We start from the raw sequence: 18,707 nt of genomic DNA, 5'->3' as shown, positions 1-18,707 counted from the left end.
AAATTCGGGAATGCCAGGGACACTTTTTTTTAAACAAAACTTTATTGGTAATAGTTTTCAAATATGTTTACAACAGCACACTGTTCAAGAGGAAGTCTCATCCTTCCCAGCACACAGATTGATTCACCCCTGCGCCCACCCGGGGCCCCATCCCAAGCCTGAGAGCTCCTCCTGGGATGGGGAGAAGTTCTGAGAGGGGCAGATCTGAGGTTGAATAGGGGCTCCCAACTTTGCTATTAAGAGAGAAAAAAAGCACAAATGGGCTAAGAGGTGATAGACAGCTGACAGCTAAGCAGAGGAGCGCCCAGGATGGGGGGAGGGGGACAGGGTTGTTGGGTGAATAAAACAGAGCCCCTCCCAAGCAACCCTGGGCTTGAACGGGGGTCCACAGCGGGGGCAGGGGGGGTTCTGCCTCCTTTTGCCAGGATTGCCTTCCCAACTGAGCTGAGAAGAGGCCGGGCATTAAAATCTAGCTAAGAATAAAATTTAGGAGTTTGGGGGAGTGCTGTGGGGAGGAAAGACCCTGGGCTTGGGGCTCCCCCTCTACCTTTTGCGGGGACAACTCCTCTTTGTCAGGGAGAGGGGCAGCTGCTTTGTCTGGGTCCCAAAGCCCAAGGGTGAAGAAAGGTCTGTTGGGGCGGAAGGGGGTAGGGGCTTTAGGGGCTTCCTAAAGGGGCTGAGACCTTCCCGGGCTTGGCAGGGGAGGAGGGGATTAGCAGCTTGGGGGGAGAGGGTGGAACCCCAGCCCTTTCCTTTACAAGTCAATCTGCTTCCCAGCCTTGTTAAAATGGATTTGGAGAGGGGGGGATGGGAGGCACTGGTGGAACTTAAATAAGTTTGTAAATTGTTTAAAAAATTCTAGCAAGTAGCCCACTGCACGTGTCACTAAAATCTCTCCTCCCCAGGCAAGATTGCTTTGAAGGGAAGGCTGGCCATTCTTTTATTCTCCCTTAGCAAGTTTGCTGGTGGTCTGGTGAGGGAGGTGGGGAGGGAAGGGGGCTGGAGCTAAGTTTGGGCCCCTCTTTCCACACCCTGTCCCTGGATACACTGGTCTGACTAGAACTGAGATACTCGTTTAAAACAAGCAGAAGTGGGCTGGAGTGGAAGAAGGCAAGAGCATTAAGGAGGGCAGGAGGGTGAAGGGGATGAGGGAGAGCAGCTGGTATTCCTGTCTCTCTGAATATCTGGGCTTCCTGTTCCCCAACCCTGGAGGGTGGGGTGGGGGTGAAATTAGATGTAAGGAACTCTGGGGCCCTCTGGCTGTTCAATCCAACCCTCCCACCCACCCTCCCCACAAAAAAAAAAAAAAGAAAGAAAACCCTTGGGGGCACAGGCACACCCTTAAAACTCAGAAAACTCCTTGCCACACTTCTCATTGATGGAGACTCGGATCTCTTCCTCTTCATAGTCATCAAAATTACTCGTGTCCCCAGGGCCTTTAAACTTTGGTATGAAGGGAGCTTCCACCTGGAGAGGGGCCAAGAATCACCCAGACCTCAGCAGTCAACATAATCCTTGTTAAAACAATAAATACGAATGGCCTAACATTCATGATAACTTACTGAGACTCAGGCCAGAGCTGAGCATTAGGGTGTGAACTCACCTTAACAACCCAAGAATCTTATTACAGTGGACCCTCAGTTTCTCCAAAGTCTCCCATCTCGAACAATTGGAACAATTCGCTCCTCAACCTGACAACCCTTTCATGCTGATACCTGTATGATCAGTCACGCATCTCTCAGGTGACAAAGGAGAGAATGTGCGAATATGAGTCAGTTTACTACTGTTAAAATCTCAGGATATTGTGCTGTGAATATTCTCGTGGGTTTTTTTTGCTTTTGTTGCTGCTTATGATGATTGTTAAATTTTCATTTTTTACTGTACACTTCCTTTTTGTTAAATTTCCATGTCATTTTTATTCTTAAAATGTTTATTTACAGATTAAACAGTACAATAGACATGTACTGTATATAAGAAAAGTTAAAACAAGGAATCATTTGGGGGTCTGGATGGATTGATTCAATTTACATTATTTCTAATGTGAAAAAATTATTCAGTTTTCGAACAGCCTTCCAGAACGGACAAAGTTCGAGAAACGAGGTTCCACTGTATAGCCAACTCACCAATGGGGAAATGACTTTCCAGACAGGGGTGTCTCTTGCTCAAGGTCACAGTGGCCAAGTGACCCTATAATCCCATTTTTAGACCTCCACTGCTCTAAACTGCCCCAGCTAGAATGACCTAGGGCCATGGCCTATTTTCAAATTCTTCCCTTTCCATCTCTCCATTGGCAGCCCCCCCTGGCTCTTGACCTGCCCCCAAAGCCCTCAGCATTTCCCGGGAGAGGAGGGGACACCCACCTTCCTCTGGTAGATGGCAATCCAGTCAGTCGTGGCAAACCACTTATGGTTCTTGATGTCATTGACCCCATTCTTGAGGTTCCCAAAGCGCTTGGTAAGGTCTACCTGAAGGAGGTTCCGCAGCAGATCCTTCAGGTCAGAGCTGAAGTGGGATGGGAACCGCACCTGGGGTAAAAGTTGGGGGGGGAGGGGGGGGACACAGACAGGGTGGGAAACTGGCCTGGGGCTTGGGGACCCCAAAACACTGCCTCCACCATCCAACAGTCCTTTGGGGCACTTGAGTGTGTTGGAATCCCATTAAGACAGTTAAATCAGGCCTATTGGAGTTTCTGATTCAGAAGGTCTGGGTTGGGGCATGAGAGTCTGCATTTCTAGCTAGTTCCCTGGCCATGCTGATGGTGCTGGAGAGGGAACCACTTTGAGATCTGGTGTCCAAGTTAAATGTTATGATGGTCCCATGTTAGAGAAGAAGAAACGAGGCTTGAAAGGGTTAAACAGCCTGCCCAAGGTCACACAGAAGAGTGGGACAGGTTGGCTCCATCTTGGGGCTGATAGACTCCAGACCTTGCAATTTTAGCCATTACTTCCTCAGGTGGCTCTGCTTACGTCTTGAGACTTCAGAAATATCCACATTTGAGAGAAACAATTGCTTTTCTATTTCTTTCTCTGCATAGCTAAGGCTCTTCTATTCTTTAAGGCTCAGTTCAAATCTTCGAGAAACTTTCCCTAAATGCTCAGAACCCACGGCCTCGTATGCAACTATTCATTGGATTTATAGCTACAAGAACAGATTTCCAGCACTGCTCTCCCTCTTACAGGCTGTGACCTTGGCCATGGCCTTTAACCTCTCTGGGCCTGTGCCTGCCTTTCCGGCACGGGGCAGATATCCCAGGGTTGCATGAGGGAGATAATACTGCTGAGGGTGCGTGGGAACTGTGAAATGCTACAAAAAAGGGAGTTATGCTCTTCTCCTCTTCCCCCTTGGCACATTCTATGGCTTCTTCTTTGTTTCCCACTTTGGGTCATTCTCTTGGCACTTTCCATTGTGCCTGGTGGCAGACACCTCATCTTTCCCTATTCTGGGACCCCACTTTGCAGCTGGTGATTTCTCTCAACCTCCCTGAGAAGCAGCTGGCTGGTTCCTCCGTTCTCAGGTGGGTAAGATGAGGCTCAGAGGAGGAAAGCCACTTGCCCTGAGGTTTCAAAGCCAAGGGGTGGCAGAACTGGGACCTGGAGACGGGTCAACCCACCCGGGCTGAGCTGGGAGTTGCTTCCACCAATTCCTGGTCTGGGTGGAGGGATGGTTGGTCCTCCCAGAAAGGTGAGTGAGCTAAAGACAAAAGTGGGGTTCCCAGCCGCTCTCGAGCCCTTGGATCTCGGACCAGACATATCCCCTCCTCTCCGTGCCTCAGCTTCCTCAGTCCCTCGGAGTGCTGGGTAGGATGGAGTGGGTGCACTGGGGCAGTGGGTGCTTAATGCACTCGGTAGATGTTAACTCTAACAGTCCCCTTACCTGTACCCTCTGAGTTAGGAATTCTGTATTTGAGAAGGGAGGCATGGGCCATACACCCTGAATGACTGCCCATTGGGGCCTGGGAACCAAATACATTAGCTTTCCTGCTGTGAAACTTGTGAAAAATCCCAGAAGGGGGATAATTAGGAACAAGCAGAGCCTCACATAGGGCAGGGTGGGGGTGCGGATGAGGCTTGGGGTTTTAGAAGCCCTTGGGAGGTTGGCACTGTGGTTCCAGGAGTAGCCAGTGAGGTTGTGTGGGGTGTTGACCTCAGTTAGCATGGCTGATACACCCAATGTCACTGCCTGGCCTGACTTAATGAACTTCTAGATTGTTCTTACAATGATGGTGGGGGGAGGGGGAGAGAAGGGTTTGTCCTGGGCAGAATCCCTGTGTCCAGGCCTCACCTTCCCAGAAACAATCTTCTCGTAGATCTGAATGGGCTGGTCAGCGAAGAAGGGGGGGTAGCCAGCAGCCATCTCGTAGATGAGAACCCCCAGGGCCCACCAGTCCACAGCCTTGTTGTAGCCCTGGGGTGGAAAGGGGGTGCAGGATGAGGGAATAAGGATGAAGAAGGGGCACAGGCGGAGTGGGCCTCAGGGACAGTGGGAGGGGTGGGGAGGAGCCTACTTTGCTCAGGATGATCTCAGGGGCCAGGTACTCGGGGGTCCCGCACAAGGTCCAGGTGCGGCCTTTCACACGCTTGGCGAAACCAAAGTCTGTCACCTGTGGGCACAAGAGTGGGGTTGGTCGAGAGCGAGGGAGAGAGGGTCCAGGCCATGGACACCTGGGGCTGTCCCTTGCCTGGCCCAGCGGGTACCTGAATGTAGCCCTGCTGGTCGATGAGAAGGTTCTCTGGCTTCAGGTCCCGGTAGATGAGATCGAGCGAGTGCAGATACTCGAAGGTCAGGACGATCTGGGCGGCGTAGAAGCGGGCATGGGGCTCGCTGGCAGGGACAAGGGGAGAGGGGATGAGTGAGTGTGGTGGCCACATTCACCCAGCAGGACTCACCCGACCCCAAATGGTCTATCGGGTGGGCCTACAGCCCAGCTACCCAAAATGTGTAAGAGGAGAAGCCTTATTCATATAGAGCTCCAAGCAGGAACGAGCCCAGCTGTCCATCTACAGAGCCAGCGTGTCACAGACTGTGACAGATTCAATAAAATGCTACCCAACACCACCATCAGGACACACGGATATGCTCAAAACCGTGGCTAGATCTCAAAACAATGATGTGAAGAGAAGAAAAGGACAAAAGAATATGAACTGTGTGAGGCCATTTATATCAAGTCCAAACCTAGACCAAACAAATTCTATGGTGTTTAATGCCAAAAGGGACAATTGCCTTTTTCAGGGTGGTGATCTGCCAAGAAAGGCATTAGCGCAGTGGTTCTCAACCTTCTGGCCCTTTAAATACAGTTCCTCATGTTGTGACCCAACCATAAAATTATTTTCGTTGCTACTTCATAACTGTAATGTTGCTACTGTTATGAATTGTAATGTAAATATCTGATATGCAGGATGGTCTTAGGCGACCCCTGTGAGAGGGTCGTTTGACCGCCAAAGGGGTCGCGACCCACAGGTAGAGAACCGCTGCATTAGAGGGATTTTTTCTGGGGTGATGAAATACTCAATATGGTGTTTTGGGTTGTGGTTAAACAAATGTATGCAACTGTCAAAACTCACGGAACAGAACTATTGTATGTAAAGTGAACAGCTATCTGAATAAACAAAATAAAACAATAGCATACATTTAAAAACTGCATAAAATCACCCCACTGCTCAGTGATTGAGCATCAACCCATGAACCACGGGGTCCCCGGTTCGATTCCTGGTCAGGGCACATGCCTGGGTTTCGGGCTCCATCCCAGGTGGGGGGCATGCAAGAGGCAGCCGACAGATGTTTCTGTCTCATTGATGTTCCTATCTCTCTGAAGTCAATAAAGACACACACACAAAAAAAACCTGCATAAAATCGCCACCTTAAATGGTGATACCTGTTGCCGAAACCGGTTTGGCTCAGTGGATAGAGCATCAGCCTGCGGACTGAAAGGTCCCGGGTTCGATTCCGGTCAAGGGCATGTACCTGGGTTGCGGGCCCATCCCCAGTGGGGGGTGTGCAGGAGGCAGCTGATCGATGTTTCTCTCTCATCGATGTTTCTAGCTCTCTATCTCTCTCCTTTCCTCTCTGTAAAAAATCAATAAAATATATTAAAAAAAAAAAAATGGTGATACCTGTTACTATGTTTGTTTTGTTTCACGGTGGTTGGGTGGTTGAGACATTGCAGGTTCCTCAGCTCAGGGGGAAGGAGAACCCACAGGGACCTGGAGAGGCTACCTCCGAGTCCCCAGATGGCTTGGTATGTGACATCGCCTGTGGACACCCCCAGGCTGCCCCTGGTGGGCTGGGGCAGTCCGCTCACCTGAACCTGCCGATCCGCCGCAGATGTGAGAACATTTCCCCGCCGGGCACATACTCCATGACCATGTATAAATTTGAGTTATCCTGTGGAGAGCAGCAGCTGGTCAGGGCCCTGCCCCCCAAGCCCTGGGCCCCACCCGAAGGTCCGATGCCCTTGACCAGCAGGAGTTTGGAAACCGGTGACAACACCAATCTAGGCTCCAATGCGAGGCACATGCCAAGGACCAGACACTGTACTCACTGAGCTCCCTATCTCACTTCCCTCTGCGCAGGAGGACAAAGGGACAACTATTATCCTGCTTGTGGGGGTGGGTGGTGAAAGGGAGGGCTGGCTACAGGTGCCTGGGCTGGAGAGGGGACTTCACAGTCTGTGACTGTCCTGAGCAAGGCTCTCGGTCCACCGTTTTTTTTTATCACAAAATAGAACCAGGAGAGGCTACAGAATTTGTGCCCCACCCCCTGCCAAAAAGTGTCTCCTTACTAAAACAATGATTATGAATCTCAAGACGGCAGCGGTAGAGCATGACACCAAGCACAGGCCCTTGTGACTGCCTGGGTGGCAGGCCCCAAGTGGACTTTCCCAACTCTCAAAGTCCAGCTCAGGATGGCCCCCAAAATAGCTCACATAGGGTGCTCATGATGTGTCATGGAAACCTTTTGATCCCCAGTTTACAGATGAGGAAACTGAGATTCAAGTGAAGTCCTTCGCCAGGGTCACATGGGCAGGCGGCGCTGAGCTGGGATTTGAACCCAGGCCACATGTCAGGTTTTTGTAAACAGAGCGGTGATTTTGAGGGATGTCATCCAGGTTGACTGACATGACCACACAAGGTTATCAAGTAGACAGGCCTAGGAGTTGAACGTGGGTGTATCAGAATCCCAGGCTGATCCTCCTTTCCTCATCAGTGGCGGGGGGAGGGGGGGGCGCCTCACCTTCCAGGGGAGCCACTGATTGTCCTCAGCCCCCCGGCCTGGTTTCCCTCTCTGCCCCTCTATTCCCCGATGGCTGGGACCCACCTTGAAGGAAAACTCAAGTTTGACAAGGAACGGAAAGTTGACAGCCTGCAGGATGCGCTTCTCATTCAGGGTGTGCTCGATCTGTTTCAGCTTCACCACCTAGGAGCAGGAGGGGTGTGGAGAGGAGGAGGTATGAGAGGGCCCTCGTCCCCCAGGCTGGTTTCTGTGAGGGTCTGTGGCCTGTGGAGCCAGGTGGGGTGCTGAGGACACAATAAGAAGGCTGAGGCTGCCTGTCCCCACGTGGTAAGAACACGAGTCACCAGGCTTTTCAGTGCAGAGGGATCTGAGCTGTGATGGGGGAAGTTCGGGGCTTGCGGATGCCCAGATGAGGCGCGAGGTAAAGTCTGGGGCAGGGGTAGTCAGAGGAGGCTTCTTGGAGGAAGGGGCAGCAGCGGAAAGACAAGCAAGAGTAGTGCCAAAGGAGTAGGGGGTTTACAAAAAACTCTGCATCTAGAGCACTCACACACATTACATACCCAAACCCCAAGCTAATTTCTCCTCAGCCCTCAGCTATCTCCAGCAGGCCCTTCGTGCACAGTGACTGAAGCCCTGAGGCGTATGTACTGTGAACACACAAGCTTGGAAGCCCAGAGAGGGGCAATGACTTGCCTAAGGCTGTGGTTGGCAAACTGCGGCTCGGAGCCACATGCGGCTCTTTGGCCCCTTGAGTATGGCTCTTCCTAAGCCTCAGGATTACCCTAATTAAGTTAATAACAATGTACCTACCTATATAGTTTAAGTTTAAAAAATCTGGCTCTCAAAAGAAATTTCAATCGTTGTACTGTTGATATTTGGCTCTGTTGACTAATGAGTTTGCCAACCACTGGCCTAAGGTCACAGGCCAGCTGGTGTGTCACACACAGGCAGCCTGGCTGTTCAGCCAGCTCTGAACCCCCGTCTGGGGCCTTTTTTGCTTTGCTCACAGCTGTATCCTTTGTCTATACCTGCACTGCCCAATGCCATCCACACTAGCCATATATGGCTAGTGAGAGCTTTAATGCAGCCGGGAGACTGGGGAACTGAGTTTAAAATGATAAATATCTAAAGTGAAAATTTAAAAACTGACACTTGACACAGTTACTAGACATCTTTTAAGTCTGTCTGGAACAACTTGGGCTATGCCAATCTGCCTTTTCAACTTCTCTACTTTTTCTTCTCTTTCCTTTAAAAATTTAACATCAGAACAGAGATATGTTGTGAAGTGTAAAATGCACACTGGATTTCAAAGACTTGGTATGAAAAAAAAAAGTAAGATGCCTCATTAATGATATTTTACATTGGTTACATACATTGAAATTATAATGTAAATATACTGATTTAATTACAACATATTGTTAAAATGCATTCCACCTGTTTCTTTTATTTAATGGGGCTTCTAGAAAACTTAAAATCATACGTGGCTTATATGACACGTCTACTGCGCAGCAGTGCTTTCGAGTAGTGACTGGCATAAGTAGGGTGTCAAAAATATTCACAGAAAACAGGACTGTGTAAATGCCACCTCCTCCAGGAAGCCCTCCGGCCACCTGGAATACAGGTTAGGTGTCTGACACTGTTTCCAGTGCCTGATTTCCCTCGGTATTAGGCCTGAAGGGGAACTTCGTGGTGCCCTCTGGCCCTCAGGTCTGGCACATGATGGGGGCTCGAGAAGCAATTGGTGAGTGGATGGATGGGAAGAGCACTCCAGGCAGCAGGTGGGATCTAGCCGCAGGGCAGAGCTGAGCTCACCTTTTGTTTGTCCAGGATCTTCATGGCGAAGTGGTTCCCAGTCTCCTTGTGTTTCACCAGCATCACCCGCCCGAAGGAGCCTGTGCCGAGGGTCTTGATTCGATCAAAGTTATCCAAATTGGCTGTATTCTGTGGATGGAGAGGTTGAGAGAGTCAGGGACCCTCTTCCCTGTGGCCGGCTGGGCCAACGTCTGGGGCATCATATCTGCCACCAGCAGAGGGGGCCCTGGGGAGCAGGGAGAGTGATGGGGTGAGAACAGGGGGGCAGAAAAGCAAGATGGCAGAGGGCACATTCCTTGAGGCGAGTGGCAGAGGCCAGATCTGGCCCTGGCCTGGGGCCCAGGAGCTGCTGGCAGCTGTGTGGGGGGCAGGGGCCACCAGCTGTAGGGGGTGGTAGGATGGGGGAGCCTGGCAGTGGGCAATCAGGTGCCTCTGTCTAGGAGCCTCCAAGGGTGTCCAGGCATACTCCACAGGGTTCTAAATCCCAGCCATGACGCAGGGGTTACGCTGGAAGACGGAGGCCATTAGCTCACCCCTTCAAGGGTCCTGCACATAGGGCGGGTGGCGGGCTTACCTGATCAGGATTTTCCCATTTTTTAAGAAAATCTTCTTTGGCTTTGGCTAAGAACTCTTTCACTGGAAGGAAGAGAAGGGAGAGTTAGCTAGATACCCCCATCTCACTGGGGCAGGCCCAGGGTGTTCCTGGGGAGATGCTCATTTGTGGAAAGTGGGGTGCAGCTGTTTCAACCAGAGTCTGATCTTTTTTCCCACTAGGGCCTTTAGGTGCCCTGGCTGAGTCTGAGGGCAGCTTGGGAGGGGCATGATCTGGGCTAGGGCCTGGGTCCCCTTTACTACAGGGAGGTGGGATCCAGCCTCAGCTCTTCCAAAATGGGGTACAGAGCAACTCGGGGGTCACTCTCAGGGGGACAGAGGGCAGTACCCAGGCCAGCCCACCCCCACTTGTCCCAGTTCTGACCGGCATTCCACGGCCAGGGAGGGCCAGGGAGGACGCCAGCCGAGGTATTTATAGCCTCAGGATTTGGCTGTTCCTCAGGCCCCTTCTCTGGGGAGGCCGGTTGGGGGGGGTGGAAGCCTCTGGGGCTCGGGTAGCAAGCGCCCTTGGGGGGCTCAGCTGTTGCCCTGTTCCTGTCTTTGCCAATTCAGGGGCCCTGGCTCCAGAGCTGGTTCAAGGGAGGCCTCGCTCTATGCCTGCTCCCCAGAGGCCCCTCAGTACCCCAAGAATATCACCATTCAGCTAATACTGAAGACTTCCCAGCGGGCCGACCCTGGGCCTGCTGTTTTGTCTCCACTATCAAATTTGGTTAACTCACCAAGTTTCCTTTTATTCTTCTCCCCATTTAACACTAGGAAACTGAGGCTTCGACAGAGTCATACTTGCCAGCACCCTGCAAATCATTAAGGGCCAGGACTCTGGAACTGAGATTAAGTTCAGACCCCAGCCTGGTTCTGCTAAACTGTGTGACCTTAGGCAACTGACCTTACCTCTCTGGGCCTCAGTTTTCCTCATGTGTAAAATGGGGAGAATAATAGTAATGACCTGGCAAAGCAGTTTTGAGGACTGAATGAGTTAATCTAGGGCAGTGGTTGGCAAACTGCGGCTCGCGAGCCACATGCGGCTCTTTGGCCCCTTGAGCGTGGCTCTTCCACAAAATACCACGTGCGGGCACACACGTACAGTGCGACTGAAACTTCGTGGCCCGTGCGCAGAAGTCGGTTTTCGGCCTGGGCGAGTCTATTTTGAAGAAGTACTGTTGATATTTGGCTCTGTTGACTAATGAGTTTGCCGACCACTGATCTAGGGAAATGGAGTTGGACAGTGACCTGTATGAGGCTCATTCCATATAACTGTTGATTATTAATTTTGCTTTCAAGTATTTTTTATAATTGAGGTATAAAATACAAGGGATGCAATGAGCGCTCAAATCTTAAATGTGTGGCCTGACAGATGTGTACATTACGGACCTGTCCTAGAGACAACCCCTGGGGTCAAGCATGCCTTGTGCCAGCCCTGAGCTAAATGCTTTCTATGCTTAAGTTCTACCCCGATGGCTCAGAGTTGCTATTACCTCATTGTACAGAAGAAAAGACTGACCAGGCCTTAGGTGGCCTGCCAGACCCCACTGCTCACGAAATTAACTGCTTTCCTCCCGAAAGGTCGTAGTGAACTCGGGTGGCCCACCCGACAGACCTGTCCTCGACCCTCTGATGTTCCCGGACAGGTGCCACCCTGAGGGGTCCTGCACACTTGGACTCTGGCCTTGCCTGTCATTTATGTGTCCCACCCATGTGCACCAGGAGTCCCACACAGCCTCTGGGTAGCCACCACCCCCACGATCCCCAAGGCTCTCCCTCAGCATTCGGATAAAAGAACCTCCCATGGGGCTACAAGAGCAGCAGATGGAGAAGAGATCACTGGCCAGGAAAGCCTTACAAAGAGTGACCGGGCAGAGTGAGGGAAGTCAAGGCATGGTCAGGAGTCCTAGGCTGGCGCCTGGCTGGGCCACCAACTGACTGAGAGACCTCTCTGAGTCTGGGGCCAGCACCACACCCAATGCTCACACTAGCAGAATCTTTCCTGACACACACTACCTTCCTTGGACACCTCCAATGTATACACTAATTTCTGAACGGAGGTGGGGGAGATGGTACCCTTTTGTAATTCTACCTTCACCCACCCAGGAAGGTAGGGAGAAGTGGGCTTGTGAGGATCCAGAATGCCTGGTCCCACTTCTCCTTTCGCTCTCAGCCATCCCTGAAATTGCCATGTCCTGCTTTTCTGACTTGGGTACCTCACTGAGAGGCTCCACAAGGTGCCTTGGTCCTAGCGTACCCTTCTCTGTCCCCTCTGGTGCCACTGGCTCGCAGATTTGGGGATGGGGCACAAGGGAGGGGCAGAGCCAGGAGGAACAGGCAGGTACAGAGGAATAATGATGGGGTAACCCCAGCCAGGAGCCCCTATACTCACCTCTGCTTCCTGCCTCCTCCAGCAGAGGGTACAATGGGGGTGGAGTGGGATGGGGTGATCTGGGGCCCGTCTGCCCCTGACCATGGAGACTCAGGGTGCTGGCTGTGGCTTAGGTGCCCAGAGGGCGCGGTGCAGGTAGCTCAGGAAACGAATAGTCAGGTGGGCCCAGAGGAATAGCTGCAGCCATAGCTGGAAGGTGGTCTCTGAGTCCCCACCCTGGCCATTGCCTGAACCCAGATTCATCTTAGGCTACCCTGGGAACCAGGGAAACCAGGAATATGCAGAGCTTCTGAGCTGGTTTCCTCGGGAGGGCCTTGGGGAACCCTGAAGGAGGAGCTGGTTGCTAGGGAAGCATTTAAAGGTGCCTGCTCCTGGCTAAGGTTTGCAAAGGCCCTCCTTGGCAGGAGGCAGTGGGAAGATTCTCCCTAGGATGTCCCTCCTGGCTGGCCTTCCTGCCCCGGGTGTGGGGTGCTGACACTAACTTATTCCAGGGACTTCACTGCTCCCAGGATGCCAGACCCTGCCTTTCCCAGGTGGGTGGACTACCCAGAGGATGGTACCTGATGTGCCCAGGGCAGTGCTTACTGGGCAGAGGAGAAGGAGTTAAGGGCTTAGGCCCAGGCAGCAGCCAGGGACTCCTTGGGGGCTAGGGAGGCCCCAGGGCTCCATTAATTAGCAGAGAGTTGGGTTGGGTGTGTGTGTGTGTGGGTGGGGGTGGTATAAGAGCCACCCTATCACCTCTCCAATCCTGTAGCCCCAAGAGAAATGGGTACATCAGGCTTTCTCTTGTTCCTATGCAGGGGCGGAGAGTGGAACGGCATCCTGGGATGTCCTTGGCCTCTGTCAAACCTTGCCCTGTGCTTGGCTCTGCTCTAGGCCATGAAAGTCCAAACCGGAAACAAAGGCTAAACCCAGCGGTGGGGGAGGGGGAGGGTGCCTTGACCATCTTCCTCCTTTCCAGATCTCAAAAGAAGTGGATGTTGAGTGGCAGCTTCTCCCAGTGTGCCTAGCACCCGTGGCCCTTCAGACAACTGGAAGTGGCAGAGAAGGGAAACCCAGCCAGCTGCTGACTTGTGAAACATGCCGCCCTGCCCATGTCTCCCACGGGAGTAGGGGGTGGAGGGGTAGGGTGCGTGGATTCGATTTGGGCTCATAAAGAGAACCCCAGACACCCGTCAAAAATCCAGGACTACCACAGGAAGCAGGAGCCCAGTCTCAGACTTCCCAGACAAATCTCAGTACTCTCTGTCCACCAAAACCTGGTTGTCCCAGGAATTCTGGGGCAGGGATGCCAAGTGGGGGCTGGGACCCCCGACTCTGGGCTGGCTGATTCCTCCAGTCTAGCTTGGGTCCCCTGCTCTGAGCTGGAACATCCCCCGTCTGAGCTGGACCCCAACACTGACTACCCCACCCCCAATTCTGAAATGGACCTCTATTCTGGATTGGGTGGTCCCCTAGTCTGAGCTGGACCCCAACACTGGGCAGGACCACTGCAGAGTCTGATGGCTCCCCATTCTGTACTGGGCCATCTGGCCTGGACTCCATCTTAACATCCCCCCATTCTGACCTGGACTCCATCACTGAGCTGGACCAACCGCCATTCTGAGCTGAAGCCCAATACTGGGCGAGTCTATCCCATTGCCCTGCTCTGAGCTGGACCCCTGCTCTGGGTGGACCATACTCCCTTGTCTAACAGGGCTACCAATCCCCCCTGCTCTTCTCCAGGCCCCCAGCCCAGGATTGTAAGGGAGGGGTTCCCAGGGCCAACCAGACGTCCACAGCCTTCTCCTCTCTGCCTGCTCTCCAAACCCTACTGCAGCCCCTCTCTGACTCCAGGGGCAGTGCTCGGAGAGTTGCTATAGCAACAGGGTTTAGTCTCACCATCGTTGAAGTTGGAAGCCATCACTCAGTCTTCCTCTCAAGGCACCAGAACTATGGTGGCTGAGAAGGCTCAAGAGACCTGCTGCACCAGCTTGGCTGCCCATCCCCAGATACCTGCCTATAGGGGGAGCCAGGGAGTGGTGTGTGTGTGTTGGGGGGGGGGGGGGGCAGGAGGAGGAGCCAAACCTGGGCCAGTAGGGGCAGGGGAGGGGCAGACAGGACCCTCAAGTTTCTGTCGGCCTGATTGGGTTAAGGCAAAAAGCTACCTTGGAAAGACCTTCTTAGGTACCCATACAACTGCCAATACACAGGTGTTTGACCCTCTTGCACTTCCGTAGGATGCTAGAAGGCAGCAATTCTTCCCATTCAGGGACTTCTTGGGGGCACTTTTCACGCCCAGAGCCTGGACCTGCTTGTCCCCAGGGCCCAGAATGTGTGTGTATGGGCTCCCTCTCACCAGCCCTACCCCTTCCCCCATGGGCCGGCTCCCAGGGGTGCTTTTGGCCAGTGCCAGCCAAGGCCTGAGCCCCACTTGGCTGCCTATCCTGGGAGCCTCTTGGGGCCATTGCTCTCTCTCAATTTCTCCAGCTTGCTCAGAGCCGGGTGCTAGGTTTTTTCTCTGCCCTTTTACCATCTTGACCAGGCCCCTAACAATGGCTTTGGCATCTTTGGGTACAAATTGCCCCTACCTCACCTCACCCAACTCCAGGTAGATCCCCGGCTCTCTTGGGAGCAGGCTGACATTATCATGCCCTGGCACCAGACGGTAGCACTGGGGGCTGCAGGATGCCTAACCAGTGCCTACTAAGGCTTGGGCATTCTCCTTACCCCAGTATGGCTGGTGTCTGGCAGATGAAATTCAGGTGCCCCCTGCAGGCTGGCCTGGCTACTGCCCCTAACTCCCACCCTACCCCATTCTAGTTATAAGAGGGCAAATTTTGACTAACTCCATCCTTTCAGAATCAGAGTTCCAAGCAAAGTGGGGCTTCCTTCCTTATGCTATTTCTTTCTCTGAGAATCCCTGCAAGTCTCTGGAAGGAAGTACAGCTGAGAGCATTTCCCAATGTATGACATGGGTCCCACTGGCAGGGCATGAAATGATTTTAGGGATGTTTCACTATTCTAGTCACACTGCATTTCAATGTGTAGCAGGAAAGAATATAACTGGCACAGTAATCCCATGATCATTTATATTACTGCTTAGGATGGATCAAAGTTTATGTCTGAACTTAAAAGTAAGTCAACATTTTTATTATTTTAAATTAAGAAGATATAAATGAATAGAGTAAAAATCAGGGAGGTAACTTGCGAATGTCCAGGTTAGGAAATTCTGGGGTCCTGGAAGTTGGCTGGTAGACAGATCTGAATGTGAATCCTGCTTCTGTGACATCATCTATGTCAAACTCAGAGTCATTTAGAAAATTTGGAAAATAGCCCGTTATGAAAATCACTCGAGTGGACAGATCTATGGAAACCATTTGGCTGGGCATATCCTAGATACCCAATAAATAGTGGCCCTATTCCACCGTGATGGTCCATTCCTGGATGTCTGCCCTGCGCTCTAAGAGAATTAGTGGTTCCTTCCGGAGCCACTGATCTTCTTCCCTGTACAGCTCCCCCCCCGCCCCCCCCCCCCCGCATGTGTTTGATATCCCTTGAAAGTTTTCCAGGACTGGGTCATCTCCCCAACTTTCAACTGAGCCACTGCAATATATAGCTGCCTGCCTCCACCTTCTACCTCCCAGGCCTCACCTGCTGGGGGCCCAGCCCCTCCCTGTGTGCCTAGTCCCCTCCAAGCTCATGCCCAGACTTTTTTTGGTCACTACCCACCTGCTCCTCTGTCATCAAGTACTCAGCTACAGGCACTTGCCTCCATATCCCCCGCCCATCGGTGACATGTCAGCCCGCCCCATGGCTGCTCAGCAACTCTGAGTTCTGCCATGTGAAAATAAAGTTCCTTAGTTTTCATATCAGGGTCTTTCTGGGAGGGGAAGTCAGGGGAGCCAGACCCTGGGGTTTGAGACCAATAACTAGGAAAGGCATATTTGGACGCGGCCTCCCTTTTCAGCTCTGACTATTTCTGGGTAATGGGAAGTGGATCCTAGCTGAGGTCCAGCTTTAGGCCTGGAGTGATGACAATCTAAGAACTGGAGGAATTGAGGAAGGGGATTGAGAACCATTTCTGAAAGCAGATACAGAAATTCTTTCTCTGGTTGGCTATAAAAGGCCAACACATTTTGTAAGGTGAGGGGGGAACAAGCCTCTTTCTGGCTAAGCCCTGGCAATGATCAGAATCTGTCCCTTGGCAAAGCAAGTCATTAGATGTCACCCATTACTCTCTCTGACTGCCATCCCCTGAGTCCCCTTTCTCACCATTCCAGCTCAAGCTGAATGAGCCTTGTTAAACTCAGACACTCTTCATCCCCCACTTTTCATCCTGAGCCAGGAGCGGGTGAAGAAGCCCAGGGGACTGGGTGAATGACGGAGCCTCAGTTGTGAAATGACCATTTATTATTGAGGGGATCTCTAAGGAGCCTTGAGCTCACTGCACAGCAGGAGATGGATAAAGGCTCTGCTGCCACCCCCTAACCCCAACCAGGGAAGGAGGAAGAAACAAACCCAGCAAGACCAGCTCAAACTTGGCTTTGAACACACTGAAGCAGTTCTCTAGGTTCATGAACAGTCTGCTGCCCCAGCTAGGGACAGACACTTGGGAGGAGAGAGCACAAGCAGAGAAGCAGAGTGACAGGATGAGAGAGGGGCAGAGGGACCCAGAATGATCCTGTCCCCCATGCCAAGTAACACAGAAGGGAAAAACAATGCTGGAGGTGGCTCTGGGAAAAGCTCAACTGGGCACAGTGTGTTTGGAGGGGGGCTCTGGTAAGGTGAAGAAGGAAAGGGCAAGAGAAAGATGGCGGGGGCTGGAGGAGGGAGGGGTGTGGTCACCAAGTGGCCAAGGTCCCTATGGGATGGAGGCAGACCCCGCAGCACTCCCAAGACTGGCAGAAGCCTGGGTCAGGGTCTGGCCGTGAGGCCCGTCAATGGGAGAGGTGAGTGAGGAAGTGAGGGTATTAGTATATGGGAGAGGGTCCAGGAAAGTAGGGAATAGGGTAGTGACAGGGCCCCATGTGGGGCCCCAGCGGTCATACGTGCCATGGTTGGCAGTGACAGCTGGGTGGGGGGGCACAGTTTTTGCAGTGGGGGGTGGCCTTTGGCAAGGGGGCCCCTACGAGAGTTCTGCGGGCCATGGGCCCTAACCTTGGACAGGCAGGGGGAGGGGGCGCTGGGGGTAAGCAAAAAGAAATGGGGGGGAGGGGGAGGGGCCAGGCGGTGATGCACAGGGCGGGGGCTGACAGCGTGGGTCCGGTACTGAGGTCATGGCCTGAGCACTCACCACTCTCCTGCTCGCTGCCCTTCTTGGCGGCGGCGGCGTTGCCCATCGCGGCGGCGGCGGCCGGGGCCGGTCCCGGAGCTGCGGCGCGGCGGGTGCTGGCGGCGGCCGGCGGCCCCGGAGCGCGCTGGGCAGCGGCGGCGGCAGCGGCCCCTCGGGTTGCTGCTCTGGCTGCGGCGCCGCGACCCCCGCCAAGCCCCTGCTTCCCGCGTCTCCCCGCGCCCGCCCGCCCGGGAACCTCAGCCCAAGTCCGCTGCTGCTGTCTGTCTGTGACGCTCCCGCAGCCTAAGCTCATTGGTCCAGGCTGCCATGATTGACGGCGCCACGCTGCCGCCTATTGGCCCTCTGCGACCCACCAGCGCCGCTATAGGTTCCAGCCCCGTGACGCGCGCCGCGGATGCCCGGCCACTGGCGCGCTCGCGAGGCGCCTATTGGCTGCAGTTGGCGACAAGGCCCCAGGTTCGCCCAGGGAGGCCGCCAATTGGCCGGGCGTGCGGTTCGGCCCGTCCCCCCACAGAACGTTCAGTGTCAATCCCGGGGTGAGAGGGCGGGGCGGAGGCGCAGTTTGCAGTCGGGGCGGCTAGGCAAGGCGGGGCGGGCCGGGGCGGGGCGGCCGAGGCTGCCGGATGGCTGCGCCGCGCTTGGAAAATCAGGAGGCGGTCCAGGCGGGCGCCTGCCCGGCCCCGTGCACGCCGCAGTCCCCCGCCTCCGCTCAGTGCGGCAGCGGCCGCGGGCCAGCCAAGGTTGGCTCCACAGTCCCCCCTCTCCCGGCGCAGTCACTGTCCACCTGCCAGCGGGGGAGGGGAGTGGCGCCGCGGGTCAGAGGTCGCCGGGCCTCCGGCCTTCGTCATTCATAAGGCCCGGCGAAGGCTAGCTGCCGCAGGCCCGGGGGTGGGGCTGGGGCTCCTGGAGGATGCTGGTCCTGGGGAGCAAGGGGCGATTGGAAGGGAGCCCTCAGTGTCCGTCCCGTTGCCGGGCGCCCACACTGGGCTCGTGCCACTCGTTAAGTACATTACTTCTCAACAAGCCCTGTCGCGCAGGTAGTATTACCACTCCCATTTTACAGATGAGGTATCCGGGGCAGCGACAGCCTGAGGCTTCTGTCTGGGCAACGCAGAGGGAATCTGCCTTCCAGGAATTAGCAAGATGCCCTTTTCATACGTCTACCGTGTTTCCCACTGCCACACCACTGACATTTGGGGCCTGATCATTCTTTGCTGGGAGGATTGTCTTGTACAGTAGAGCAACCCCCCGCCCCCAACCCCGTCTAGCTGCATTCCCAGTTTCTCTACCCACTGGACGCCTGTAGAACCTCTTTATCCTGCACCAGATGTGACAACCAAAACCATCTCAACATTGCTAGATGTACCCTGGGGGGCAAAACTGCCCCCAGTTGAGAGCCACTGA

The 18,707-nt window shown here is 53.7% G+C and overlaps 2 protein-coding genes across 2 annotated transcripts; both read right to left on the bottom strand.

Annotated features, from left to right (window-relative positions):
• Window positions 1–897: 897 nt before the first annotated feature.
• Window positions 898–17,471, bottom strand: PRKACA (protein kinase cAMP-activated catalytic subunit alpha). The gene is made up of 10 exons (XM_070416183.1): window positions 17,304–17,471; window positions 9,617–9,678; window positions 9,043–9,171; window positions 7,315–7,413; window positions 6,299–6,381; window positions 4,695–4,821; window positions 4,505–4,600; window positions 4,282–4,404; window positions 2,361–2,525; window positions 898–1,467 (listed from the first exon to the last, which is right to left on the bottom strand). The coding sequence occupies exons 1-10, from the start codon at window positions 17,347–17,349 to the stop codon at window positions 1,342–1,344; spliced, it is 1,056 nt and encodes a 351-aa protein (XP_070272284.1). The 5' UTR covers window positions 17,350–17,471; the 3' UTR covers window positions 898–1,341.
• On the bottom strand, window positions 12,119–12,320 carry SMIM46 (small integral membrane protein 46). The gene has a single exon (XM_070413984.1). It carries the CDS (start codon window positions 12,269–12,271, stop codon window positions 12,119–12,121), a length of 153 nt encoding a protein of 50 aa, XP_070270085.1. The 5' UTR covers window positions 12,272–12,320.
• Window positions 17,472–18,707: the final 1,236 nt, after the last annotated feature.

The sequence above is a fragment of the Myotis yumanensis genome, unplaced genomic scaffold (genome assembly GCF_028538775.1).
Source record: "Myotis yumanensis isolate MYYU_CA2020_CCGP unplaced genomic scaffold, mMyoYum1.0.hap1 SCAF_5, whole genome shotgun sequence".
In the NCBI taxonomy this organism is placed as follows: domain Eukaryota; kingdom Metazoa; phylum Chordata; class Mammalia; order Chiroptera; family Vespertilionidae; genus Myotis; species Myotis yumanensis.
This window is presented reverse-complemented; position numbering and strand designations above follow the sequence as displayed.